This window comes from Alternaria viburni (assembly GCF_023758015.1).
Source record: "Alternaria viburni strain BMP 2772 chromosome Unknown scaffold_5, whole genome shotgun sequence".
Lineage (NCBI taxonomy): Eukaryota > Fungi > Ascomycota > Dothideomycetes > Pleosporales > Pleosporaceae > Alternaria > Alternaria viburni.
Genome location: NW_026055774.1, coordinates 297,045 through 322,299, shown reverse-complemented (window position 1 = coordinate 322,299; position 25,255 = coordinate 297,045). Strand labels below are relative to the sequence as shown.

The window sequence follows — 25,255 nt, the reverse complement described above, 5'->3', positions numbered from 1 at the left end:
ACAGTAGCAGGCTTCCAGCATGACGTATGACGCGCCGTAACAATGCATGTGAGGCCAGTGTGAGATGTTGAAACACCATATCCCATGTACAGGATCGCAGAAGTTTTGGTTGTAAAGTAAGAGGCTAAGGGGACGAGCAGGCCGAGCCATTTACGGGTGTTCCTGGCAATTTGGAAGAAAACATGAACGGAGAATTCGGGGCATTTTGGAATCATCAGTCTGTCTCATCTACGTTTTGTAAACGAAGAGGAAATTCTGGATGTGAAGAAAGACAAGAGAAGTGAGTCCGAAAGACGCCTTTTATACCTTCCACACTACCCACCAGGCCCATCAAAGTGTCCAAGATAAAGCGATGTGTTCATATATCATATTCGATGCTCGCATAATCCATCATGATCTACCCCCACCCACATCCCATCCAAAACAGAAGCACACAAACTTTTCGGTCCTGACCAAGGGTGCCATCTTCTCCAAGACATGGTCGGGGATCAAGCAACTCGTAGGGTATACGCGAAAAGATCAAAACGCCAAAACTGACAACCCACACCTAGGGACAACACATCTAACCCTCCTCCGTATCCATCGTGTCACGACCTCTTCCCCTGCCTCCGCCACGACCTCCTCTCGATCCACCTCTACCACCGCGTCCACCCCTGCTACCTCTTTGCTCATGGTAGTCTTTCATCTCTCTGACAGCTATCCTCTGCGCGTCACCGACGCGTTCCGCGTAGACCATCGCTTCGTCTTTGTTGATGGCCTCTTCTGGGATCTTCTTGCCGAGCGCATTCTCAATCCTTAGCCAGATCTCCAGATCGTACTGCGTAACGAACGATACCGCCTTACCCGACTTTCCCGCTCTGGCAGTTCGACCAACACGATGGACGTAGGTCTGAGAGTCGCTTGGCAAGTCGAAGTTGACGACGAGATCAACGGCGGGGATATCGAGACCGCGGGCTGCGACATCGGTGGCGACGAGGATGTCGCGGCTCTTTGACTTGAATTTGTTGAGAGCACCCAGGCGGGCGGACTGGCCTAGTTGGCCGTGTAGTGGGATGGCGCCGAAGCCGAGGGTGCGGAGGAGGATGGAGATACGTTGTGTTTCGTTGACTGTGCGGGTGAAGATGATGGTAGGGTGGCCGATGTTGTCGTTGAGGAGGTGGATGAGGTAGAGGTCCTTCCACTTGAAGGGGAGGAAGATGTAGCGTTGTAGTAGGGTCGAGACGACTTGATGCGACGAGCTGCTGATGCTCACGCGGACTGGGTTTTGTAGAGCGGCGCGCTGGAGACTCTCGACCTTGGAGGACATGGTCGCAGAGAAGAGGTATGTGTGTCGTCCTTCCCGAGGAAGTACCTTCAGGATCTTGTCTAGTACGGGGCCGAAATCCAGGTCGAGCAGGCGGTCGGCTTCGTCGAGAACCATGTACTTCAGATGCTTCAGACTGAAGCCCTTGGTGTTTTCAAGATCTACATGATGTGGTCAGTATGGGTGTCACTTATAGTTCGTATATGTGCGTGACTCACGGTCAAGCAAGCGTCCAGGTGTGGCTACTACGACGTGCGGTTTCTTGGACAGCGAGATGGCCTGGGGCACCATGTCCATTCCTCCTACCAACGTCGCGCACTTGACGTTGATGATGCTACCCAAAGCATCCACCTGTTGTGCTATTTGGTATGCCAACTCTCGTGTCGGGGCTAGAATTAGACCAAACAGCGGCTGTGGCTTCTCCAGTAGCGACTGAAGGATAGGTAGGACGAACGCCGCCGTCTTTCCAGAACCTGTCTCGGCCAATCCGATGACATCCCTACCCTGGAGAGCCAGAGGTATAGCTTGTTCCTGGATAGGAGTCGGATGTACGTATTTCAGGTTTTCGACTGCATCGCAGAGCTCCTCGCGCACGCCTAGATCGGCGAAGGTCTTCTTCGGCTCGTTCGCGGCGGGTTGCGCTTCTTCGCTGGTTGCGTCGGCTGTGGTAGAGGGCCCTGCTTCGTCTTTTGAACTGCTGTCGCCTACTGAATCTTGGGCTTCTTCGACATCGGTTGAGTCCCTCTCTTCGGCAACGTCGTCATCGCCGGACTCGGATTCCGGTGGTGGTGCAGGCTTCTTCTGGGCTTTCTTCGCAGGTGCACTTGATGGTCGCACTTTCTTTGACGACGCACCGACGGCGGTGGTCGCGTCTGCGTGAAGCTTCCTTTTCGTGACTCCAGGCATGATGTTGTTGTGAATGTTGAGTCTGGAAAAGTTGTGCGACGGAATCGTGGTATCGCCGCTGGAACCAAAGAAACCGCGAAATCTTGGCGGACCCACCTAAAAGTTCGAAAGCCGCAGTTCTAGTTTGCGACTGCATGCGACGAACTCGTTCACTCAACATCACCACAACGCTTCCCTTCAAGCTATTGGAGGTACTATACGATCGCGACGCAAGAAACACACACTCGAACATCAATAATACTCGCCAGTAATCCAATCTAACCAAGACAGCCGAGTTTTCGCAATGGCTCGTGGAAAAGGAACCGCGAGGAAGAAGCAGTCGGTACGCGACAAGGAGCTTTCCAAGAAGCCGATAGCAGGAACACCGAAATCTATGGTCATTCGTATCGGCGCGCAAGAGTGAGTTTGTTAGGTCGAGGAAACTTTCGCCTCGGTTGTTAACAAAGTACAGAGTAGGAAGATCTGTCTCAGACCTCGTAAACGATGTGCGCCACTGCCTGGAGCCCGATACTGCTATTCGGCTGAAAGAGCGAAGGGCGAATAAGCTCAAGGTATGGTATACTCATTCAACAGCATGATCTAAGCTAACAATCTCAAAGGACTTCCTCGTCATGTGTGGACCGCTCGGTGTCAGCCATCTTCTCCTCTTCTCCCGCTCAGAAGTCGGCAACGTTAACCTCAGACTATGCCGCGTCCCCCGCGGACCTACCCTCCATTTCCGAGTCGAAAACTACAGTCTCTGCAAAGACATTCTCAAGTCAATGAGACGCCCACGGGCAGGCGCGAACGACTTCCTAGTTGCGCCTCTGCTTGTCATGAACAACTTCCTCACCAGCGATGCGGAAAGAGAACGACTCGGCGACAAGGCACCTCCTAAGCATCTCGAGAAGCTTGTGACGGATATGTTCCAGGGCCTGTTCCCACCCATCCAACCGCACACTACCCCTCTACACTCGATCAAGCGCGTCCTCCTTCTCAACCGTGAGCCTCCCTCGGAAGAGAATGGCTCCGTCACAATCAGCCTGCGACATTACGCAATCACAACCAAAGTTACGGGCGTACCGAAAGCCATCCGCCGGTTATACGCAGCTGAGAAGCTCATTGGCAGCAAGGAGAAGAAGAAGAGTGCACTGCCCAACCTAGGCAAGCTCGAGGTAAGCAGTAACTACCCGAAATACATGCACAACACCCACTAACTCCACTTCCAGGACGTCGCAGACTACATGCTCGACCCCTCAGCCGCCGGCTACACATCCGCCTCGGACACCGAACAAGACACCGACGCCGAAGTCGAAGTCGCGCAACCCGTCCGCCAAAAAGTCCTCTCCCGCAAAGAAAAAGAAAAGCTAAAAGCCGGCGACGAAACCTCGCACGCCCGCGCCCGCGGCTCAAAACCCCGCGTCGAGAAGCGCGCCGTCAAGCTCGTTGAACTGGGTCCGCGCATGAAGTTGCGCCTCACAAAAGTCGAAGAAGATGTCTGCGGCGGCAAGATCATGTGGCATGAGTACATCAAGAAGAGCAAGAAAGAGGAGCAGGAGTTGGAGAAGAAGTGGACACAGAGGAATAAGGAGAAAGAGGAGAGGAGACGCATTCAGAAGGAGAATGTTGAGAAGAAGCGGAAGGAGAGGGCTGCTGCTAGGGGGGAGACTGGTGAGGGTGAGGGCGAAGGAGAGGAAGATGAGGATGAGGAGATGGATGATGATCTTTTGGATGCGTATGATATGGACGATGATGTTTGGCAGGATGCTGCTGATGCTGGGGAGGAAGAGGATGAAGACGAGGACGAGGAGATGGAGGATGAGTGATATGGTCTGATAGAAAAGTCTTAATGATACCCTGAATGTTCAACGCTTCATCCTGAAATCCAACCAATCTGCTCCAAGGCACATGCAATACAACCGGGTATCAAAACACCATCCATCCACAAGCCACTTCATCCCTTCATCTTCTTGATCAAAACCCTCTCCCCATCCGCACTCAATTCCCACCCCACACCCTCCTGCACCAATTCCTCCCAACTCCTCTCCGCGCACCTCTCGACAAACGCCCTATCCGCACTCAAATACGCTCTGCCCAGACACTTAAGCGCATGCACCCTAACCCCTCCATCCGCCCACTCCATAACCCTCCTCTGATACCCATCCACACTCCTCCTCACGCGCCAAAATCCCACGTAGTCATCTGCGACCAGACACCGCAACACCTTCTCCACCCTCCAATCTTTGTATCCATACCGTAGTTTCGTGGCGCGCGCGCCCGAGTAATCGGATTGCCGACATGCTTGGTCGAGGATGAGCAGGCCGACGACTTCGTGCAAGGTAGATGGCGAAAGCGGGTTTACGGGATGGATTTTCCCGAGGAGGGAAAGAAGAGAGGGCAGGTAGGAAGACCAGTCGTGGCAGAGGATGCTGACGTGGATAGCGAAGGTGTAGGCGCGGAGGGCGAAGGCGTCGGTGCGTGAGGACGCGGTTATGGCTTCTCGTAATTTGCGGAGGGAGGCGAGGACTGTGGAGAGTTCTTGGATGGAGGGCGTGAAGGCCTTTTGGGGGATGGGATGGTGTGGTGTGTTTGTAGAGGTTGAAGCGAGGGGTGGGCGGGTGGCGGGCTGTTGACGGGCTTCTGGGGGTGCGTGTTTGGAGAGGGAGAGCGAGGAGAAGGAGGATGTGAGTTTGGAATTGGCGGTGGGCGCTGTCGTCGACTTGGTCGTGGTGGTCGTGTCGGGAGGTGGGATGCTGACGGATATGAAGAGGCGGTCGAGTTCGTCGCGGTTGAGGGCGCAGAGTTTCATGTAGCGTTCTATTATGCGGTTGAAGTAGATTTCTTGTGTTTTGAAGTCGTTCAGCCTATATTCTCGTTAGCGATTGTATGCAGACGTGTCGTGTGAGAAGGATGTACCGTGTCTCTCCTTTGGAAGGGAGTCCGTATGTCTCCAGGACATCTTCGCGGACGGGCTTGAGGCGGTTCCAGGCACCTGAGGCGGCGCGACGGCTGCTGGGTCGGCCGGGGTCTGAGGACTTCATTACGCTGGTGGTTGGGTGGAGGGTTCTTATGGAACGCGCGAGAGGTCAAGTAATGTCAAAGACTGGAATGATCATGGCTGTATATCACCTAGCGTATTTGCGACACATGGTGGGTGGTGGTGAAAGCAACCGCGCTCGAGGACTGGGAAGAAGGGAAGGTGGGATGGAGGGGCAGCGCACGAGCTTGACGCGTCGGAAATACCTTGTCTCGTGACAACAGCGAGACCATTGACGATGTTGAGCGTAAAGAGCGACTGAGCTGTCGCAGTCATGGCTTTGCGTTCAAAGCGACGTGTTGTCCTCGCAAGCCTGACCGGACGCGGCATAGTTTACCTAGTTCGCGTGTAGTCCCTGAGGGTATTCGCGGATTCTCCGAGGCCGCTTCGTGACATGTGAACTCCCAGCGAATTCTTATATATTCCGGTTCCTTCCTTCTCAGTCCTGAATCTAATTAGATTCATCGAATATTCTCAAAATGGAAGCAGCCAAGGAAGCAACCTCAAAAGCCGCGCAAACCGGAAAAGAGCTGGAGAAAAAGGTCGAAGAAAAGCTGATATTACTATGGGACGAGCTGTCGCCATGGCAGCAAGACAACCACTACATTCAATCGGGGTACCGCGCTCAATCCAACTCATTCGTCAAGTCTTGGAAGAGTCTCGGATATCTTCACAACGAGACCGTCAACATCTACACCCATCTCGTTGGAGCTGTGATGGCTGCCATTTCGTCCGTCGCGCTCTACAACACATTGGCTCTCCGCTATGATACAGCTACACAAGAAGACGTCTGGGCCTTCAGCTGCTACTTCGCAGGAGCTGTAGCATGCCTGGGCATGAGCGCGACGTACCATACGATACAAAACCACTCACACGAAGTCGCTGTCTGGGGGAACAAACTCGACTATCTGGGCATCGTCTTCTTAATCTGGGGCAGCTTCGTACCCATCGTATACTATGCTTTTGGCAGCGAACCGGAGCTGCGAAGGACGTACTGGACCATGATCACGACGCTGGCTGCCGGCACGTCTGTCGCAGCCACACATCCCAAGTTCCGCACTCCCGCATTGAGACCCTTTCGAGCGCTCATGTTCGTGCTCATGGGACTTTCCGCTGTCTTCCCTGTACTTCATGGTGTCAGACTGTACGGTGTTGAGCACCTGCGCAAGAGCATTGGCTTGGATTGGGTCCTCTTGCAGGGCGCACTGTATATTGCTGGCGCTGCTATCTATGCTGCGAGGGTACCCGAGAAGTGGAGTCCTGGGAGGTACGATATCTGGGGCTCAAGCCATCAGATCTTTCACGTCTTGGTTGTTCTTGCGGCAGCTAGTCATCTCGTGGCTTTGGTAACGGCATTTGACTACGCACATACGCACAGGATGGACAAGGTGATACATGGTATGGGAGGCAAAGTTTGGACATGAATACACGATGCTATGGCAAAGCGCAGTCAACTCAAATGCTTAACACCTTCAATGACCGACTCAAGAGTGTAGTCTCGTCCTCTTCGAAACCCCATTCAGAATGCTATGCCGTGAAGGAAGCGATCGACAAGGATGTATTTCGAGAACGCGCACAGACCAGCCGATGACGCCGTGGCTCGATCGCCAGCCACCTTCCCCATAGATTGCACAGATTGGCGTTTGTGGGTCAGGGCAGCCAATCACGCCTCAGTACCGCAGCTTCCGATCTTCGAGCTCTCTTTCCCAGCACTCAGGTTCCCGGCTTCCATTCTTCTTTTCCCTTCCACACCGCCCGTCGCGTCTCTTCCAACTGCTTGCGCATCATTTCTACGCATCACCGTATCCATTGCACCTCTACGCGCATCAATTGCTGTTCCGCCCCGCTTTCGCGACTTTACACGCGGTTTTGCGCACCATAACGTCATCTCTTACCACCTGCCACGGCTAAGCTACGTTACACACAATGACCGACACTGAGATCCAACAAGGAGATAAGGGTACGTGCCTTTCAATTATCAATCCGAAACCTCTTCCGCCGCTCAGTGGCTGCGCATCATGAGGTTTCGCCAGGCGCATTGCGCTCACTGGCGCGTAACGATTGCCCATCCGCGCGCGCCTTCCTTGCCGCGATCGGTATAATCGCAAAAGACTCAGGAACTCACTGCTAACGTGTGAGCAGTCTCATGGAACTGGGGCTCCGGACAGCCCGGTGGCACCGCTGCCGAGGTCAAGGACCAAGGCGAGATTGCCATTGAATCAAAGAAGGGCAACACCATCAAGAAGAACGCCTCGCCCGACAACCCCGCTGTGCACGTCGAGCGCTCTGGGAACGATGTCGTGAAGCGCGCTTCCGAACTTCAGATCGACGAGAAGGCCGGTGGCGCTAACGGCGACTCCAAGGAAGAGGACAAGTCGGCAGAGTCAGAGAAGAAGGATGACAACAAGTCGGCTGACTCAGATAAGAAGGAGGACGAAAAGACCTCTGAAGCCGAGAAGAAGGACGAGGAGATGAAGGACGCGCCTGACAGTGAGGAGAAGAAGGAAGAAGCGCAAACTAACGGCGAGTCCAAGGCTGAAGAGGCCAAGGAGGATGCGAAGGAAGAGTCAAAAGAAGAGGCCAAGGACGACCCGACAGAAGACAAGTCCGACGAAAAGGACGAGGAACCCCAGGCCGGCGACAAGCGCAAGGCTGACGAAGTAGCCGCGGACAAGACCAACGGCGCCGACGCTGACGCCGATGAGAAGCCCGCCGAGAAGAAGGCAAAGACCGACGAGGCTGACGACGATGAAGTCGAGGACAAGGAAGAAGCCGAGACAAAGCCTACCCCCAAGAAGGGCGGCCGTGCCAAGAAGGAGAAGAAGGAACCCGCAAAGAAGAAGGCACCCAAGAAGGCTGCCACTGCTGACGGCACACCACGCCGCAGCGGCAGGACCACCAAGAACACCGCATCAATGGCGGAAGACTAGATGCACGACATGATACGAAAGTCTCCTCATAGGTTTCAAAATGCATATGGTCACGGATGGCGACGCAAAGGATAACAATGAAACGACCATGGAAAAATGGATACTGGGTGGAACGGAATGGAAAAGGATATGTATTCATCGGTGGCAGGCGCTCATAAGGGATGGACTTCGCACTCTCATTTCCTTTTTTTGAGGTTCTGCTTTTACTTCGGTATCGTTCGTCTGCTTTTCTGGGCTTGTATGTAACTGTAACATGGAATGAATCAACAACGTAAACAATAATTGCAAAATTCCACGTGCTTTCTCTTTCTGCAGAAATGCTCTGATGGCGTGTCATCAATGAGATGGCATGGACGAAGACGGAGTACTTGTAAAGATGGCATTGCATGATATATCTATGAACTCCATCTACATCTGCTGCCGCGCTCACTCCAGACCCCCATTTGCCTTTCTGTAATGTATGTCAGCAACCAGCCCCAAACGTATTGAAGCGACGTGACATGTATGTGTATTCTCTCATTCAGACAGGAAATACTCATTCAATAAAGGCCGTGAAACCTTCTCCGATCCGTCTTGAAACTTGTGATTTGTATTGTGTTCATCATTGCGAGATGGGGTGTGGGAAGTGTGTGTAGGGAGAGGGTTGGTGGACTTACTTGGTTTGGAGGAAGGAGGGCTGAGGGCGGTTGGTTCTGCTGTTAGTGTTGAGATTGTGAATGCGCTTTGGGTCGGCTTTCACAGCGTCTGACGTAAATTTCGCGATGTATTGATTGCGCGCGAGACGTTGTTATTGAATAAGTCAGCAAATCATGCCGTGGCTGCGCCGGTGTGTTGTGGGCAGAAGACGGGTGAAGCTGCGAGAAGGTTTGAAGCGAGAAGTCTTGGCGAAGCGCTGGGACCATTCCTTGTCCGTGCCTCCCCCGCCTTCCCTCGCAACACGACTCACTTCGCTCAAGCTGGTCCTGACTGCTGTCTCCTTGTCTTTCACTTTTGTGAACGTCAGGACTTAATGTCTCGTCACTTCCGATGTATTGCTCATGAAAAGGGCATACCTTCTCCCATTACGACCCGCACTCCGACAACCCGAGCACACATCTGCACATAGTGAGGGAACGCTTCTGTACAGTTGTATGCTTGCTCGATCAATTGCTCGTGGCGTCTGCCAGCGAAAGCCAAGATGCGGCTTCTAGATGCACGCACTCTGGAGCTGAAGACCTTTGTCGACAAGATCCCACCATACGCTATTCTGTCGCATTGCTGGGATACTGAAGAGGTGGTGTTCTCTGATCTTACTGATCTGGAGCAAGCGAAGAAGAGAAAGGGATTTGCAAAAATCAGAAAAACCTGTGAACTTGCTGTTGCTGATGGATTCGATTACGCGTGGATCGACACCTGTTGCATTGACAAGAGCAGCAGCGCTGAGCTTTCGGAAGCTATCAACAGTATGTTTGCATGGTACAGAAACTCAGAGCAATGTTACGCATATCTCGCCGATGTGGAACTCGTAGGCGCGTTTGCGGAAGGCGAAGCGGCGAGGCATGACAATACTTTCGCGCTTAGCAGATGGTTCATGCGTGCTTGGACATTGCAAGAGTTACTGGCTCCAAACAATTTCCAATCTGGTAGGGGAGAGGGCATGAAGTTCTACTCTCGCGACTGGCAACTCCTTGGAAATAAGGTAACCCTTGGCAGACAGATATCGAGCATTACAGGCATTCCCATAGAGTATCTCGAAGGCCGAACCTTGGAAACTGCGAGCATCAGTATGCGAATGTCATGGGCCGCAGACAGGCAGGCGACAAGATCCGAAGACATCGCCTACAGCCTACTTGGAATTTTCGATGTCAACATGCCTTTGCTGTACGGCGAGGGGAAGATAAAGGCGTTCAAAAGGTTGCAGGAAGAAATCATGAAGATTTCTGAGGATGAGACGCTCTTTGCATGGGAGGCCTCAGATGGCTTCCATGAGTTGACCGCAGACGTGCTTGCGACCGATCCGAATGACTTTCGAGAATCGCGAGAGCTGATACCCTTCGCTTCGGATGATCCTGTTCCCCCCTACACGATCACTCACAGGGGTCTACGCATATGTCAATCACTCTTCCACACCCATCAGCTTAATGAGTATGGACGTGGAGTGCTCCGGCCGCTTCGCTCCCCAATCATGATCTGGTCCGGCCATGACGTTGTTTGGGGGATCTTAAGGTGCCACGTGGTCCACGACTTCCAACACCTCGTAATTGTTCCGTTGCGACACCTCTCAGCCGACATTTATCTTCGGGACATCAGTACCAGTGTGTCATTGATTCCTTCCGAATGCATACCGTCTTCTGCATTTTCCAGAGAGATCTACATCCGGAACACCCGTGCCTCAACTGTCGCGAACAGTGTCCGGCGCCGATGGGGATTCCTCATTCGATCAATTCCAGAAGGCATGCATACATGGCGTTGCTTTCCCAAAACAGCCTGGAACGAGAAAGACAACATCCTACAGGGTAAAGATGACGACATGAAGCCTTCGTCTTGGCATGCTTCCCTAGAGCTAGGCCTCTTCGGTTACACTGCAAATGGAATGCCTCGGACGCACGTGGTATGTTTGACAATGGGGTGCAAACATGACGCCATGTCAGAGATACCCAAACCATGGTGTTATATCGACGACGCGATCCGGTGGCAAGGTACCATGAATCTGGAAGCATTCCATGCTAATACATCGTCAAAACCACCACAATACCAGGTTCAGCGATTTCGACAGGGCAACATGACCAGGACAGATCTTAGCCTCAAGGTTTCCATCACACCTGCCAAAGTCCTTTCGCAAGATATGTTCATCGTGGACTTTCACCTCGAGAGGCTCGAAAATAGTTTTACTAAAGGGTATCTTGGCCGTTCATATTACCCTAGACCTGGGATGCTCGGTATCTCGAAGCTGACTTCTTCGGGCATCTGATATCGTCGCAAATTTAACGTGTAGGCAATACACGGTCGCCACAGTGCCGCACGTCTATTCACTATGATCTTTGTCGTCAGGGCGGCCCTCAGTGGCGGGCAATTCCCTGAGTTCGTACGAGTGAGCGGAAATTGGTCTCATACCTGTGTATGCTCGCGTCCCACCTTCTTAGGCACAGCCTTAACAGTGGAAATATATACATCAGAGGAATGACCATTACCAGAGCCTCGCTTTCGTAGCACAACGAAGATCTTCATGGAACCGGCCAGGCTGCCGTCCGCGGCGTCCAAAAGCCCCCCTGAGCCCGCCGGTCTCTTTCTGATGAATCGCAAATACCCGACTCTACACGACTCGGATCTGCATAGCCGACGCTCACCGGAGACGTCCAGAGTGAAGATCGATGGTGTTAGCACGAGCAAACTAGATCATGTCAGCGAATCCGACTTTCGGAAAAGTTACAACTACCCACCTTAGTCTTGTGTACCAACTTCCATACAATGATCGGCACGATGAAAAGCGGTATGCCAATATACGAGGCGATGAAATCACCCGTACTCCAGTTCCCCTTCAGGAAGACAGGGAAACCAGTGATCAACGTAATGATAGTAGATCCGATGAAACCATACCACGCGGTAAAAGGTTGAAAGGGGCTCTTCCAAGGCAAGCTATCACGGCTGAGTCCTTGCGCCTTCATAGCAGCATGGAAGCGGATGAAGCAAAAGCATAGGGTTGCCCATGCGATCAGGCCTGCAACTGTGCTGAGACTTACTAGCCACCCGAAAGCCTGCGCAGCTCCACCCTCGCCCAGACTGAGATATGCGAGAGGTCCAAAAAGCCAAGACGCAAGGACCGCGTAGTATGGTACACCGTTCTTCCAGGTGCGACCGAAGATTTGTGGAAGCTGGCGATCTGTGGTCATGGCGACAATGATTCGGGAACCGACCCAGCAGTAAGAGTTTCCCGCCGACCAAGCAGAGATGAGGATGCAGGCGTTGACGATCGAAGGCAGTACGCTTATGCCGGCCTGTTTGATCGCGATAACCCACGGCGATGAGTTGGCATTTCCAGTACCTGACACAAGGCCCGGATTCCTAGGGTCGACGATAATTCCAATCAGAAGAGCGCCTAGTATGTAGAAAAGAGCGATGCGGAATGTGACCCGTTTTGCCGACTTCGGGATGGCCGAGTGAGGGTTGATGCTCTCGGCAGCAGTGATGACCACCACCTCGACGCCAATGAAGGAGAAAGCTGCGTTGACAAAAGAGGCCAGGAATCCCAGGAAGTGACCCGTTGGTCCGGAGATGCCATTGTAGTCCACCCAAGCGCCTGGATTGTTCCAGTAGCGGAAGCCAATTGTTTCACCGTTTGGCGCTCCTCCGGAAGTGATGACGATGGAAACCAGAATGAGTCCAAGGAAGCATGCAATCTTTATTGCACCAGCGACGACTTCAGATTCACCAAACCAACGTACACTCAGCAAGTTCGTAGCCAGGATGAGAACCAGACTGATGGAAATGACAACAGCAGGCGACATGTCAGTCCAGTAGCCCACCAGAATCGCGGATGCCGAGCATTCGGCAGCAATGGATATAGTATAACAATACCCATAGCTTATGGCGAGAGAGAACCCAACGGCCGGATCAATGAACCGGCTCGCAAAATGTGGAAACGAACCAGCAGTAGGAATCTGATGCACAGTAAGCAATTACTTCTTGGAACCCAACACCTAAGAGTTACAAACCACAGTAGCCAACTCCGCAATACTCTGCATAACACACCAAAGTACACTCCCCACAACCAAATACGCAAGCAACAGACCCGCAGGCCCAGCACTTGCATACGCCGATCCCGTTCCGATGAAAAGTCCCGTGCCAATCCCCGAACAGAACCCTATCATCGTAACATGGTAGTTCTTAAGCCGCCGCTGCGTAGCACCATGCCCACCGACATTGAGTTGCGGTTCGAGAATCGGTTTGCCGTCATCGGAGCCATGGTGATCGATGTGTGGTGAGCTTTCGATGTCGTGCTGGTGGATTTGGTTCAACATCTTCGACTACGACGTGACCGCGGAGACAGGGCTCTGGGGTATTGTTGGAGAACGCACAGGCGGTAGTGTGGCGGGGATGTGTACCCAGGTATGTAAGGGCTCGCACTATGAAGCTGTCTTGGTGCTATGTACTATACTTTACTCTTCCTCCCGTTCGTCCCGCAAATTTCTTTCGGCGCTATCAAAGCACGTCATGTAAATCTGTTGTGAGCCTGGACCACCATGTGGTGGCGCGGAATGTAGTTGGGAAGTACTATACGAATACCTAGGTACTCATCATGGTGCGTCGTTTTGGAGGTTTGAACCTCGCCGCAGCATATAAGCGGCTAGACGTCTATCACGCTTTATCGATAGACTTACTCAGTTGTAGACCCTATCTTGACAGGTTTAAAGCATAGCCATGTGATTTGTTAGATGGACTAGTTTCCACTAAATCGTGAATTTTCGGAAGGGGACGATCTTAGCGCGATGAAGTTTTCTTGATGTTCGCACTACCAGGACTGTTTTACGCTAGTTCGGTCCGCTCAACAACAGAATTGTGGGTAAGATCATAGCGTGCTTGTTTCCTAGCATGACGATATCATCTATCAAATCGCTCAAACCTTTACTTTCAGCGTCCAACGCCTTCCCAAACATGCCCACCGACTGAACAAGAAACTGATCAGACTCAAACCGAGGATCGCGCAGAAGAAGGCTACCATTGGCTGGGGTCCAACTGTTTCAACAAGCTCTCCACTGATTGGAATGCAGACCAGCGTTGCGAGGGACGCAATGAAGTACATGCTTCCATAGTATCGACCAAATTCCTCCGCCCTGCATAGTTGACCTACGCATGCGGGTGTTAACGCCATCCAAGACCCTGTTCCAAAACCGAAGAGCGCTGCGAAAGCGTACAGTGCTGGAAGCGATGTTGTACCGAGTGGCAGCCATAGGGCTAGCATCCAGAGTAAGGTGAAGACGATCATGATAAACAGAGTGTTGAATCGACCAATCTTATCCGCGGCATACCCGGGTAGTAGGCGCCCAAGGCAAGAGACACCATTGAGCACAGCGATAAGGTAGAAGCCAGTGTCAGGCGGAAAGTTCGTACTCAGCGTTGCGTATGTGGGCATGATGCCCAATCCACCAAAGAGAACGACCTCGAAGCCGAAGACACTCAAGGTGAACAAGCTCAACCTCAGATCGCCGTAGATAGAGAGTGAGATGATGGCTTTCTTCTTTGCGGCGGCAGACGGCGGGATGCGAGCTTTCATCAGGATGTTGGCGATGATGAAGCAAAAGAGGAATACAAAGCCCAATATCCGGAGCGACCACGCGTAGCCGTACTTCGGAAGAGTAGTTCGCAGGACCAACGGAATCGTCAGACCACCAGCAGAGCTACCCATCATAGCGATGCCTTGTGTAAGACCTCGTCGTTCCTTGAACCAATGCGCAACTACTGCGAGACTCGTAGTCGTCAGCATGGCGCCAGAAAAGCCTCCCAGTACGCCACAGCAGAGGATCATCTGCCAGAACTTGTCGCATTCAGCAAGCAGAAAGATCATCAAGAGAAACATGACACTTCCTGTCAAAGCGATCCATCGCGGCCCATACCGGTCGAAGAGTGGTCCAACCCAGATACCTAGCGCAAGTGACAGGTAGACAAAGACGGACGGGATCCATCCGATATCACGCGCCGACATATACGAAAGTTGGTTCTGGCCCCAGTAGTCCTGAAGTGTGCCGATAGACACCATGAAGCCGAAAGAAGGGAATAACATCAACCACGCCGATGCGACAACGAGCCACGCGCGCAGCCCACCTTCGGGGAAATCGTCTTCAGCGTCCACAACGGGTATCCCAGGTTCTTCATCAAGTTCGTCAATAGGCTGCGTTCGATGCGACCGAGTACGTCCATGTGATCTGACTTCCATCTCGTGATGCGCAGACTGCTTCGCCTCGCTGCCCGCCTTCGATCGACCCGTCATCTTTGACACCGTCCTCCTCAATCCATCCCAAACCTCATCAGGCTCCTCATAAGCATAGGGTCTTCCGTCGCTCGTGGTCGGAATGTCCTGCATCTGGACAACAGGGTTGGCGATTGGATCCATCTTGAACAAAGACCACTTCTTCTACCCTTTTATCGTCTTTCGAAAGATAAACAACAGCAGATTGCGTCAAGCGCTCGTAGCGTGAACCAAAAAGATATCTTATCCGTTCGTTCAGAAGTTTGGTCGTCGACCACACGAGCCTACCGTGCCTTATACAACAGCGACAACACCCGGATTCGCATGCCTCATCGAGTAGAGTAGCTTGGCGCAAAAAACGCATCTATGACAGCGACCAGACGCATAGGGCGTGTTAACGCTCGATGCGCCCTACCCTATCGGCGGAGCGACGGTTAGTGGAGCGGCGTGTCTGGGCCTGCCCCGCCTTCAACCGTTGATTAGCATCTTCGGAGCTTTTTGGCATACTCCGATTATTCCTAGATGCACTTGCTCGTACTCCGAGATCGCCATGGTGGAGAAAAGGGCGGAAGGCGTGTGAGGTTTGTCAGGGCGCGGTGTGGGTTGGGTTGGTCGAAATCGTGATTTTCGCGAGGGTTGCACTTGCGATGCCGGCACAAGGCCGCGGGGTCGGTGACTGGTGCATTACTAAGCCACTTTGGCAATGACTGAGTTGAGTGCGTCCCATTGTTCTACAATGCTACTACAAGATTTTCGCTTTACTACTTACAAGGCTGCGCTTCACTCCGGTACAGCCGTAATGACAGAGTGATACCTCACCTCGTCATAACAATGCACATCCGCGATCTTCAGTCCCGCGCTCTCCAACAACTTCGTCCAGTCCTCCCTGCTCCGCTCGATGCCGCCCAGCGACGCCATCATCGCAAGATCCATCATAGCGACCTGCCAAGGCAACTTCGTCTCCGGTAGCACCACCTCATCGATCAAGATGCGCGATTCCGGACCCATGGCAGGAACGATGTTTGAGAGGATGCGAATGCAGTCTTCATGCGTCCAGTCATGCATGATATGCCTGAGATAGTAGAACTTTGCTTCACGAATAGGTTGCGGGGTGAAGAAGTCATGGGCTTGGAACTCGATACCGTCCACGTAAGGCGCATGCGCAAGTGTTGAAGGCACATCCTGAACGACGATGTGGCCAGGCAGTTGAGGAAACTTCTTCTTGAATGCGACGGAGTGTTGACCAAAGCCTCCGCCAATGTCGACCAAGAGCGCAGAGTCGTCCGCGGGCTTGAAGTCGCCCACAACGTCTTGAGCAGGGTATGAGGAGACCCAGCTATCGACAGAGTCGAGCACCATGATGTGACCGAGTGCTTTCATCTGCTCACCATCCTGTTTCATCCACTCGAATGGCGTAAGGGCCGTCTTCATGGCCGCATGGAAAGGCAGGTCTTTGGAATCGTTGATGTCCTGGTACTTGTGCTCTTTCAAATAGCCAGGCAGTGCTTGCATAACCGGCAGATGAAGTTTTGACAGATGCGGCGCGGCGCCGTTCACGTGCGGATTGGCAAAGACGCGTGTCGCACGGTTTGCTGCAAACGTATTCTTCTCAACTTCCGCGATGAGTCCGAACGATGCCATGGACCGGAGCAGATGCGCGAGTAGATTTGGTGCTGCGCCAGTCTTCTGCTGGAACTCATCGTGTGTTACTGGTGTTGTCGATGAGGCGAGCGTGGTAAAGATGTTGAGATCGATACCGACGTCGATGAGAGCCCATTGAAGAGGCTGAGGATAGATTAGTAAACAGGTGTCGTATGTAATGGATAGGGGAGGCTTACTGCCATAGCTAGGCTGAACATCATCTCCCAGTCGCTGTAGAGATCCTTCTGTAGGTCCCGCATCTGTTCCTGGATTTGTTGTCTTTCTCGGGCATTGCCCTTGGCATATGCCTGGCGGATCTGGTCTGCTGCTGCTTCCATAATTGTGGGCTTGAAGCTGTACACTAGGGTTTATGCTGGAAGGAAGAGGCGTTGCAATTGCTGAGTTGATTCACATCCGTCATCGCAGGCTTCGATCTTTATACTCCATCTCTGCTCGCACGACTATCTCGGTTTCCTCGGTCGTACATTCCGTCTTCCGCTCAAGAGCTGTTTGTTGACCGAGATGTGCGAGATTCAGGTTGGTAGTGTGGAGATGTCCGTAGGCAGCAGCGAGATGGCCGAAAAGACCGAGAAGACCAGTACGGGTTCCTCCAATGCACAATCTGCTGCTGGTATCTTCCAGAAAGCCTTCTCTCGGCTTTTAGGTTCCCTTTGGATACATGTTAATCCATCCATGATGGACTGAGGCTAAACGATGATGGTAAGTCCCATTGCCTAAATAGGAAGGTTTTGCTTGGGTGTAGATGACGGCACTCAATGACGCCAAGGTCGCCAATGTCCGGGTTGGCCCAATGTCCCCCATGACGCCCATGCCTGCCACGCCCATGCCTGCCACGCCTAGCATTCATGTTATGCTCACCACGCTCGTCCAACGCCAGGGACCTGTACTTCACCAAAGCCAAGCCTCATAACGCAACATTACACTTCCAGTATGAAGTATCCTGAAGCGCGCGCGCAATATTATGGATCTCACTTGAGCATCCAGCGACGGTCGTTGTTGCGGACACGAACGGAATGAACGTCGCCCTCTAGGCTACCTAGGTAGGTCAAACCGACAAGGCCTCAGCATGTGTGCATATCGTGGGAACACCTGAAAGGTGGTATCAGGACAGGCTGGCCATAAGATTATAGTTGAGTATGTCCAGTACTCTTCCTCCAGAACGCTGCCGTGCTGTTGAAGCCCGTCATGTTGACGTTGCAGTCACGTCTGTGGCGGATTGCCAATGCGCAGCGGACCGGATGTGACGGATATTGGCTATACTCCCGCACGACTAAGATGCCTTCGCATCCTGATGTCTTCCAAGTCTTCGAGGGTGTCTTGCTGACATGTCAATGCGTCCATGGAGAAGGGTCTTCGGACGCAGGCGCTATGATCGCTGGCAAGCTTAGCGTTCGAGATTCAAGTGGAGCTCATTATTCCGCCGACGCTTGAAAAATACCGCCATTCAGACGAAAGCGCTAGACTCAACACATGCAGCACCAAGCATTCGGGCGGTCTCGTATACATGGCTTGGGAGGCTTATCTTCACAAATTTTGAGCCGCATGTTGTAGCGTCGCGCAACGAAAACACCATTAAGAATGCTCGCAAAGGTCGCAACGGCTCTGTTCCATGAGTATGTAGCAACCGAGTCGGACAGTAGGCCTGAACGATCCCAGAGATGAACAAATGACTGGTGGAAGAACAGATAAATGGGTCTGCGGAGGCCAAAGGTGGAGTCTGGGGTCGGACAGGTTCCTCCACATGATAACGACGCAATACTCGGGGACAGCACTGCCGGTGGTGCCACCCTCGGCGTCTGGTGTTTTGACCTAGGTATTTATTGAAAAGCCTACCTCGCTCTCTTTGTACGCAGACAAGTCAACCCAGAAAGCTGCGACGACATAACCAAGATGCCGTCCAAATTCTTCAAGAACCGCAGGGTCTATCTACTGACCAGTGTTGCCTACATGGGCTCGCTGCTGTTCGGTAGGCGCTCGCTGTCTCCATTCCTGAGCAAGAGCTAACACTATGGAAGGTTATGACACCGGAGTAATGGGCAGCGTGCTCGCGCTCAAAGCTTTCAAACAGGACTTCGGCTTGCCAACAGACTCGTCTGGATTCTCCGACTCGAAAAATGCATCGGTATCGTCGAACGTCGTATCGCTTCTTACTGCAGGTTGCTTTTTCGGTGCCATCGGGGCCGCTTGGATCAACGAACGGTTCGGTCGACGATTGTCTCTTATGGGCTTCTCCCTCGTCTTCCTTATCGGTGCCGCAATCCAGACTGCCGCTCATCATGAGATTGGCGTGATCTACGCAGGTCGCGTCATCGCAGGGCTCGGTATTGGAGGTATGTCATCCATTACCCCGGTCTTCGTCTCGGAAAATGCCCCTCCAGCTCTTCGAGGACGTATCGCTGGTCTCTTCCAGGAGTTCCTGGTCATTGGTAGCACTTTTGCGTACTGGCTAGATTACGGTGTTGCGCTCCACATGCCCACGTCAACGAAGCAATGGAGAGTGCCCGTATCGATTCAACTCATCCCAGGTGGTTTCATGTTGATCGGACTTTTCTTCCTCAAGGAGTCTCCGCGGTGGCTGATGTCAAAGGGTCGACAAGAGGAAGCTGCGCAATCGCTTGCGTTCATTCGCTGCGAGCAACCCGATAGCGCTGAGCTCCAAAAGGAGCTGGCTGAGATTCGCGCTGCAGTCGAGGAGGAGTTGAACCAGACTGAGGGCATAACGTGGAAGGAGGTTCTCCTTCCAGGCAACCGATACCGATTCATCACTGGTTTCGTGTTGATGTTCTGGCAGCAGTTCAGCGGAACAAACTCAATCGGTAAGATGAAGTTCTTTAGAGCTGAACTTCGCCATCTGACCCTCCTTCAGGCTACTACGCTCCTCAAATCTTCCAGACCATTGGTGTATCAGCAGCTAACGCTTCGCTGTTCGCAACGGGTATTTATGGCACAGTCAAAGTCATCACGACTGGAATCTTCTTGATCGTTGGTATCGACTTCATTGGCCGGAAGTACTCGCTCATGGCTGGCGCGGCATGGATGGCGTCCATGATGTTCATCATCGGCGCTGTTCTTGCTACGAACCCACCAAACCCAGATTCTGGATCAGTCTCGTCCGCCTCCATCGCCATGGTCGCCATGATCTACCTTTATGTCATCGGCTACTCGGCTTCTTGGGGTCCCGTCCCATGGGTTTACCTTGGGGAGATCTTCCCAACCCGACTTCGTTCGTATGGTGTGGGAATGGGAGCAGCAACACAATGGCTCTTCAATTTCGTCATTACGAAGATTACACCCGCTGCAATCAACTCCATCGGGTAAGACAATGACTCTGCAAACTGCATACAAGACATGCACTGACATCGTCCTTTGCAGGTGGAAAACATTCCTCATGTTCGGCATCTTTTGTCTTTCCATGGGTATCTTTGCTACATTTTTCATCAAAGAGACGAAAGGAAAGACACTTGAGGAGATTGACATCCTGTTCGGTGACGTGTCGGCTGATCAGCGTCGCCAGGATGTCGAGGCGGGTATGAAGGAGGAGCAGCGAAAGCACTCGGTGAAGTACATGGAGGATGCTACAGAGCTAGATGATAGGGCGGGCAAGGACTGAGCAATGCTTGCAGATCGATACCGAGGATTGCGCCGTTCTGTAGATTGATGAACATGTTCAGCAGACAATGGCGAAACTTGGCGACAAGCTGTAGCCGGACTCAACCTAAGAGTCTTTTTGCCTGGGTTTGACGTGCGCATCAATCGCGTATCTCTATCAAGACGGGAAGACGATAAGCCATTTGATATGCCGGATGTTGATGCGATGGGGGACGATTAGACCGTTTTGGGATGCGGAACAGGTGGGGGCTTGGTCAATACCCAAAGGGGCTAGCGTTGTTATCACAGGGGCAATTGCAAGAGGCCTCCGACATTTCGACGCGGTCCTTCGTCTTCGCATCACGACCAGCACGATTTTCATCAAACCATGGGTGCTGCATCACTTTCGAACATGCTGCCATCATTCTCGCTTCCATATCGACATCCATTTGCATCATGTGTCCCACAAGGCGATTCTGTACGCCCAGTGTGGGGAGACCCCGAAGTCAGCTTTCACGCGTTCAAAGGCTCTTATCGCAGGTTTAGTTCATTCTGATTCGCTTGTTACGACCAACAGGAAGACTCAGTATGCAGCTTCGCAGCCCTCAGCATCGACCGTTTACCATGATGTCGGAACCACTGTATGATTACGGACGCCACAAAAGCCTCACAACCTTCGCGATATGCGCGACGTATTGATCACACGAGATGCACCGCGAAACCAGACCGGGTAAAGCTACATGGCTGCATGCTGACTGCGCGCCCGATATGGCAACACGTCTGGGCCGGCCCGTATCGTATGGCCAAGACGAGAACTGGGCCGCATCGTATGAGGAGTACGAGTCAACAGATGGGGATACAGTCCTTGCACCACCCCGGAACTCAGACTATCATCAGCCTGGATGTATGTGGGGCATTTCATGGGCAGTAGAGAAGAGGGGTGTCGCCAGTGCTGTTACCAGAAGCTTGTATAAGGCACCAGCATGATAGCCTCCAAGAGAGCAAGCTTCGTCGTCGAAGCTTTTAGACATCATTAATCTCAATTCCGTGTTCGCGCTTCACAGAATGGTCTTCGGGTTCTCGCTTCTTTCAACCCTTCTTGCTGCGCAAGCTGCCTATGCGTACAACTTCCCATATGAGGGTATACAGCTGACGGACTCGGATGTGGGGACCAACCCTGACTTGGCTTTCGGTAAAGCAAACACGAGCAACATACCTTCTTGCAAGAGCTATCCAGGCTACGACGGCTGGCCATCATCGACGCAATGGAGTGCCTTGAACATCAGTCTTGGAGGCACATTGCTCAAGGGTATTCCACCTGCTGCTGCCTGCTATGAGGGCGAGTACAAGGATACCGCAAAGTGTTCAAACGTCAGGCGACGTCAAAGCGATGCTCTCTTCGCGTATGTAGTTGCAAACCTTACCCTCGGTTGAAAGCTGACTTATTTCATCTAGCAAGGAAGACCCACTGATACCGTTTGGGCAGTGGACTTTACATAATCCATGCCCCGTACCAGCAGCTAGCGCCACGCCTCCGCTGTCTGGCTGCAAACTCGTCAGCTTTCCTGCATTTGTCATCAATGCTACTACAGTCAAAGACGTGCAGCTGGCAGTCAACTTTGCCAGGAACAACAATATCCGCTTGACGATCAAGTACGTCCTCAGGAAAGATACCAGCCCCAAACTGACCATAGTAGAAATACCGGCCATGACTTCCTCGGCCGAAACACCGGCGGTGGCGCACTCCAGGTCTGGGTGCATCGCATGAAAGCATTCGAGTACTTACCGACGTACGAAGTTGGTCAATACAGTGGTCAAGCGGCCCGAGTTGGGGCAGCGCTAGAACAACATGAAGTCTACGACGCCATGAGTACATATGGCATAACGCTTCTAGCCCCAGGGTCTTCTACTGTTGGTGCTTATGGCGGTTACATGCAAGGCGGGGGATTTTCGTACATCACTTCAAAGTATGGCCTGATGGCAGACCAAATACTTGCTTTAGAGCTTGTCACTGCAGACGGCAGGTTCGTGCATGCAGATCCGATGGAGAACGCCGACCTGTTCTTCGCGATTAGAGGTGGCGGGCCTGGTAAGCTTCCAAAGTAACTACTACTATCTCCGATACTGACCTATATCCAAGGAAACTTTGGCATCGTCACATCTGCGATTGTGAAAGCGTATCCGCCTACGACAGTCGCACGAAGTGACTTCACATTCCAGACCGGCCCAGTGTCCAGTAACGACAATACCACCGTTCGCGTATCTAATGAAACCTTTTGGAAAGGTATAAAGGTCTATTTCTCGCACAATTTACGCATCAATGATGCCAAAGGTATCATGTCAAATTACATCACGACAACCGCTCGCACCTTCACTCTTTCCAACCAAATTACCATGCCGGGCGTCACCGTCGAAGAAATGAAAAAGCTCATGGCGCCGCTCATCAAAAATCTCAACGACGTTGGCATTTCACTAGTCAACCCCGAGCCAAAGTTCTGGAGCACATATGCAAAGTTCGGTACCCTGCCCGGCGGCCCAAGCGGCGGTACTAGTAACAGTCGTCTTGTGAGCCGGCTTGTTCCCCGATCCAACTTCGCAGACCCAACCTCGCAGACATTTAATACCACCATGGCAGCGATTCGCTCATTTGTGGAAGAAGGCGGTTACAGCTTCCACTCCGTCGACTACGCACCAACACTCGAAACAGCCGGCTATCCTGGCTCCGACTCTGCGGTCTCGCCGCACCTGCGCAACGCAGTCATGCACATGACCGGCTTCGATAGTCGGCAGTACGATGCTAGCCTCTCTGACGAGCTCTGGAAGTCATCGCATGCTCGCCTCGACTCGTACGTGCAAAAGCTCAGAGATGCGACGCCGCTCAGCGGTGCTTATATGAACGAGGCGGATGTTGCGGAGCCGAACTTTCAGTACAGTATGTATGGTGATAACTACGATAGGTTGCTGAAGATCAAGAAGGAAAGAGATCCTTGGGGGTTGTTCTATGCGGTTACGGGTGTGGGTAGCGAGAGTTGGTTCGTTGAAGGGACGGGAGGACTCCCTACTCAGCAGGGACGACTATGTAGGGTTGATGCATAGGGTACATGGGGTTGATAGCTTGCCAGATGTTGGTTTTCTACTGTTGTGCAATGCTTCTCTGATCTCCAATGCTGTCCGTCTGCCCGTAGTTAATGGGCTGGATACACACTTTTATGTCTCACCAAGTAGATAGCATGTAAGATGATGTTAACTTCTACTTCAACTTTTTCCTGTGATCTATATACAAGCAAGCGTTGTTGTATCAGTCGTTGCGCAGATTATGCGTGTCATATACCAGAAGATCCTTAACGCCCAGCAGTTGTGACTCTAGTAAAGCGTCTAGACTAGACCGATGACTTCCAGCGGCACTACCATACACTTTCCATGTTGTCCACTCGTTCAATCAAGTCGTCGATAAGCTTCTTCTCTTTCTTGTATGAGCGCATCATGCCCGTCCAGACTCTAGTGTCTTCCCTGAACTGGTGAATTCTACCCATCCAGTTCTCCAAATCGATTTGCTCGTAGTCCTCTAAAGGTCCCCGTACCGCAATGATGAAAGCGCGCGCAAAATCGATCATCGTGATACCAGTATAACAGAGAAGATAGTGGGCGTCAGAGTCGCCTGCCGGTAGGGAAATCGTGACAGTAAGTTCGGTGGCGGCAGGTGAGCTGATCTGGAGAGTCTTCCAGGGCTGTCTTGACTCATTGGTGCTCATTGCATTGACGAATGTCTCCAGGAACTCTCGAATATATGTGAAGTACTCACAGCCATCGAGGGAGTTGTCGCCCAGTGCAAAGATGATGTGTTTCTCGTAGCCTGTGAAGGCAGCCGACGCTTTCCCTCTCCACGACTGGCGCAGCAGCGGGTTCAACCGAGACATGTCAAGCAGCGACTCCCAGATACGCACGTCGTACTCACGATCCTGATAAAGCTCGCAACCTTCACGACCCACGTTCATCGTGAGAGGAATGGACTCCTTTGCATCGTCCAGTTTATTGAAATAATCGTAGATGCCCGACTTGTATTGCAATCGACGATCGAGTGGGTCACCGGCGAAGAGTGCACGAAGAGTAACCGGAGTTACCTTTGTCAGTCGACAAAGATCTTCAGTATCTCCATAATGGCGCCATTCTGCAAGTAGAGTTTTGCCCAAGTCCGGGAGATGCGATCCGAGAAACAAAAGACGGTCTGTGTCCTTTTCGCTTATCTCGTCGGCGACCAAGAAACACTTCTTCTTGATGGAGTTGGATCCCTGGATACACTCTTTCCAAAAGCTACAGACGGCCTGGGCGTTGTAGAGGATGTCGGCGGGTTCAAGGTTGATGAGTACGTATTCGAGCAATTCCGCGACGCCCAAAACGCGGGCGGGATCGCCGTGTGCGAGTGGAGGAGTAATCGTGTTGTCCATAGCGATCGTTATGAGCCTGCCGATGTTCGAAGGCGATCGGTCGATGAGGCGCGCAGTTTGTATTTCGGAAAGGAAATGGTCCAGTTGTGCGGCGTAAGCGTTTGTCGCAACGCCAAGACTGAGCACGAGCCAGCAAAGTGAAAGACAGCTCGCGAGACAAACCACGCGTGCAGTGAGACTGCTTGTACTAATCCAGACTTCGCTCAGGCTTGGCTCAAGTAGAAGTGACCGACTGGGTCCAGTAGTCTCGTGAGCTCGTTAGCCGCGGCGAGATCTTGTTGGGGGGCGTAGAGCGCGTTAGAACGCCCAGCAAATTCGAGCCGCTCGACGAAGTACATGGCGAGAAGTATCAGAAGATCGTCAACCAGTACACCAGTAGCGCGACGGAAGCTTTTGAAGCGATGGACAAAGTGTACCCGGGTAGAGCGGTTTGAGACCTCCCGGTGCATAACCAAGCTGATG

General features: G+C 52.5%; 11 protein-coding genes across 11 annotated transcripts; 5 read left to right on the top strand and 6 right to left on the bottom strand.

Moving 5' to 3' along the window:
• Positions 1-562: 562 nt before the first annotated feature.
• Positions 563-2,209, bottom strand: RRP3 (ribosomal RNA processing protein; the record flags this gene model as incomplete). The annotated part of the gene is made up of 2 exons (XM_049351858.1): positions 563-1,464; positions 1,522-2,209. The coding sequence occupies 2 exons, from the start codon at positions 2,207-2,209 to the stop codon at positions 563-565; spliced, it is 1,590 nt and encodes a 529-aa protein (XP_049213329.1).
• A 283-nt stretch (positions 2,210-2,492) lies between these two features.
• Positions 2,493-4,014, top strand: J4E79_002961 (uncharacterized protein; the record flags this gene model as incomplete). Its single annotated transcript, XM_049351857.1, has 4 exons — positions 2,493-2,608; positions 2,661-2,760; positions 2,809-3,363; positions 3,418-4,014. The coding sequence occupies 4 exons, from the start codon at positions 2,493-2,495 to the stop codon at positions 4,012-4,014; spliced, it is 1,368 nt and encodes a 455-aa protein (XP_049213328.1).
• A 128-nt stretch (positions 4,015-4,142) lies between these two features.
• Positions 4,143-5,229, bottom strand: J4E79_002960 (uncharacterized protein; the record flags this gene model as incomplete). Its single annotated transcript, XM_049351856.1, has 2 exons — positions 4,143-5,052; positions 5,105-5,229. The coding sequence occupies 2 exons, from the start codon at positions 5,227-5,229 to the stop codon at positions 4,143-4,145; spliced, it is 1,035 nt and encodes a 344-aa protein (XP_049213327.1).
• Positions 5,230-5,704: 475 nt separating this feature from the next.
• J4E79_002959 (uncharacterized protein) lies at positions 5,705-6,649 on the top strand (the record flags this gene model as incomplete). The annotated part of the gene is made up of 1 exon (XM_049351855.1): positions 5,705-6,649. One exon carries the CDS (start codon positions 5,705-5,707, stop codon positions 6,647-6,649), a length of 945 nt encoding a protein of 314 aa, XP_049213326.1.
• Positions 6,650-7,151: 502 nt separating this feature from the next.
• On the top strand, positions 7,152-8,155 carry J4E79_002958 (uncharacterized protein; the record flags this gene model as incomplete). The annotated part of the gene is made up of 2 exons (XM_049351854.1): positions 7,152-7,185; positions 7,368-8,155. 2 exons carry the CDS (start codon positions 7,152-7,154, stop codon positions 8,153-8,155), a joined length of 822 nt encoding a protein of 273 aa, XP_049213325.1.
• A 3,322-nt stretch (positions 8,156-11,477) lies between these two features.
• J4E79_002957 (uncharacterized protein) lies at positions 11,478-12,639 on the bottom strand (the record flags this gene model as incomplete). Its single annotated transcript, XM_049351853.1, has 2 exons — positions 11,478-11,525; positions 11,575-12,639. The coding sequence occupies 2 exons, from the start codon at positions 12,637-12,639 to the stop codon at positions 11,478-11,480; spliced, it is 1,113 nt and encodes a 370-aa protein (XP_049213324.1).
• Positions 12,640-13,748: 1,109 nt separating this feature from the next.
• On the bottom strand, positions 13,749-15,242 carry J4E79_002956 (uncharacterized protein; the record flags this gene model as incomplete). Its single annotated transcript, XM_049351852.1, has 1 exon — positions 13,749-15,242. One exon carries the CDS (start codon positions 15,240-15,242, stop codon positions 13,749-13,751), a length of 1,494 nt encoding a protein of 497 aa, XP_049213323.1.
• Positions 15,243-15,878: 636 nt separating this feature from the next.
• Positions 15,879-17,077, bottom strand: J4E79_002955 (uncharacterized protein; the record flags this gene model as incomplete). Its single annotated transcript, XM_049351851.1, has 2 exons — positions 15,879-16,883; positions 16,937-17,077. 2 exons carry the CDS (start codon positions 17,075-17,077, stop codon positions 15,879-15,881), a joined length of 1,146 nt encoding a protein of 381 aa, XP_049213322.1.
• Positions 17,078-18,650: 1,573 nt separating this feature from the next.
• Positions 18,651-20,370, top strand: J4E79_002954 (uncharacterized protein; the record flags this gene model as incomplete). The annotated part of the gene is made up of 4 exons (XM_049351850.1): positions 18,651-18,726; positions 18,776-19,576; positions 19,627-20,074; positions 20,133-20,370. 4 exons carry the CDS (start codon positions 18,651-18,653, stop codon positions 20,368-20,370), a joined length of 1,563 nt encoding a protein of 520 aa, XP_049213321.1.
• Positions 20,371-21,413: 1,043 nt separating this feature from the next.
• On the top strand, positions 21,414-23,444 carry J4E79_002953 (uncharacterized protein; the record flags this gene model as incomplete). The annotated part of the gene is made up of 4 exons (XM_049351849.1): positions 21,414-21,751; positions 21,804-22,001; positions 22,046-22,437; positions 22,489-23,444. The coding sequence occupies 4 exons, from the start codon at positions 21,414-21,416 to the stop codon at positions 23,442-23,444; spliced, it is 1,884 nt and encodes a 627-aa protein (XP_049213320.1).
• Positions 23,445-23,752: 308 nt separating this feature from the next.
• On the bottom strand, positions 23,753-24,793 carry J4E79_002952 (uncharacterized protein; the record flags this gene model as incomplete). The annotated part of the gene is made up of 1 exon (XM_049351848.1): positions 23,753-24,793. The coding sequence occupies one exon, from the start codon at positions 24,791-24,793 to the stop codon at positions 23,753-23,755; it is 1,041 nt and encodes a 346-aa protein (XP_049213319.1).
• Positions 24,794-25,255: the final 462 nt, after the last annotated feature.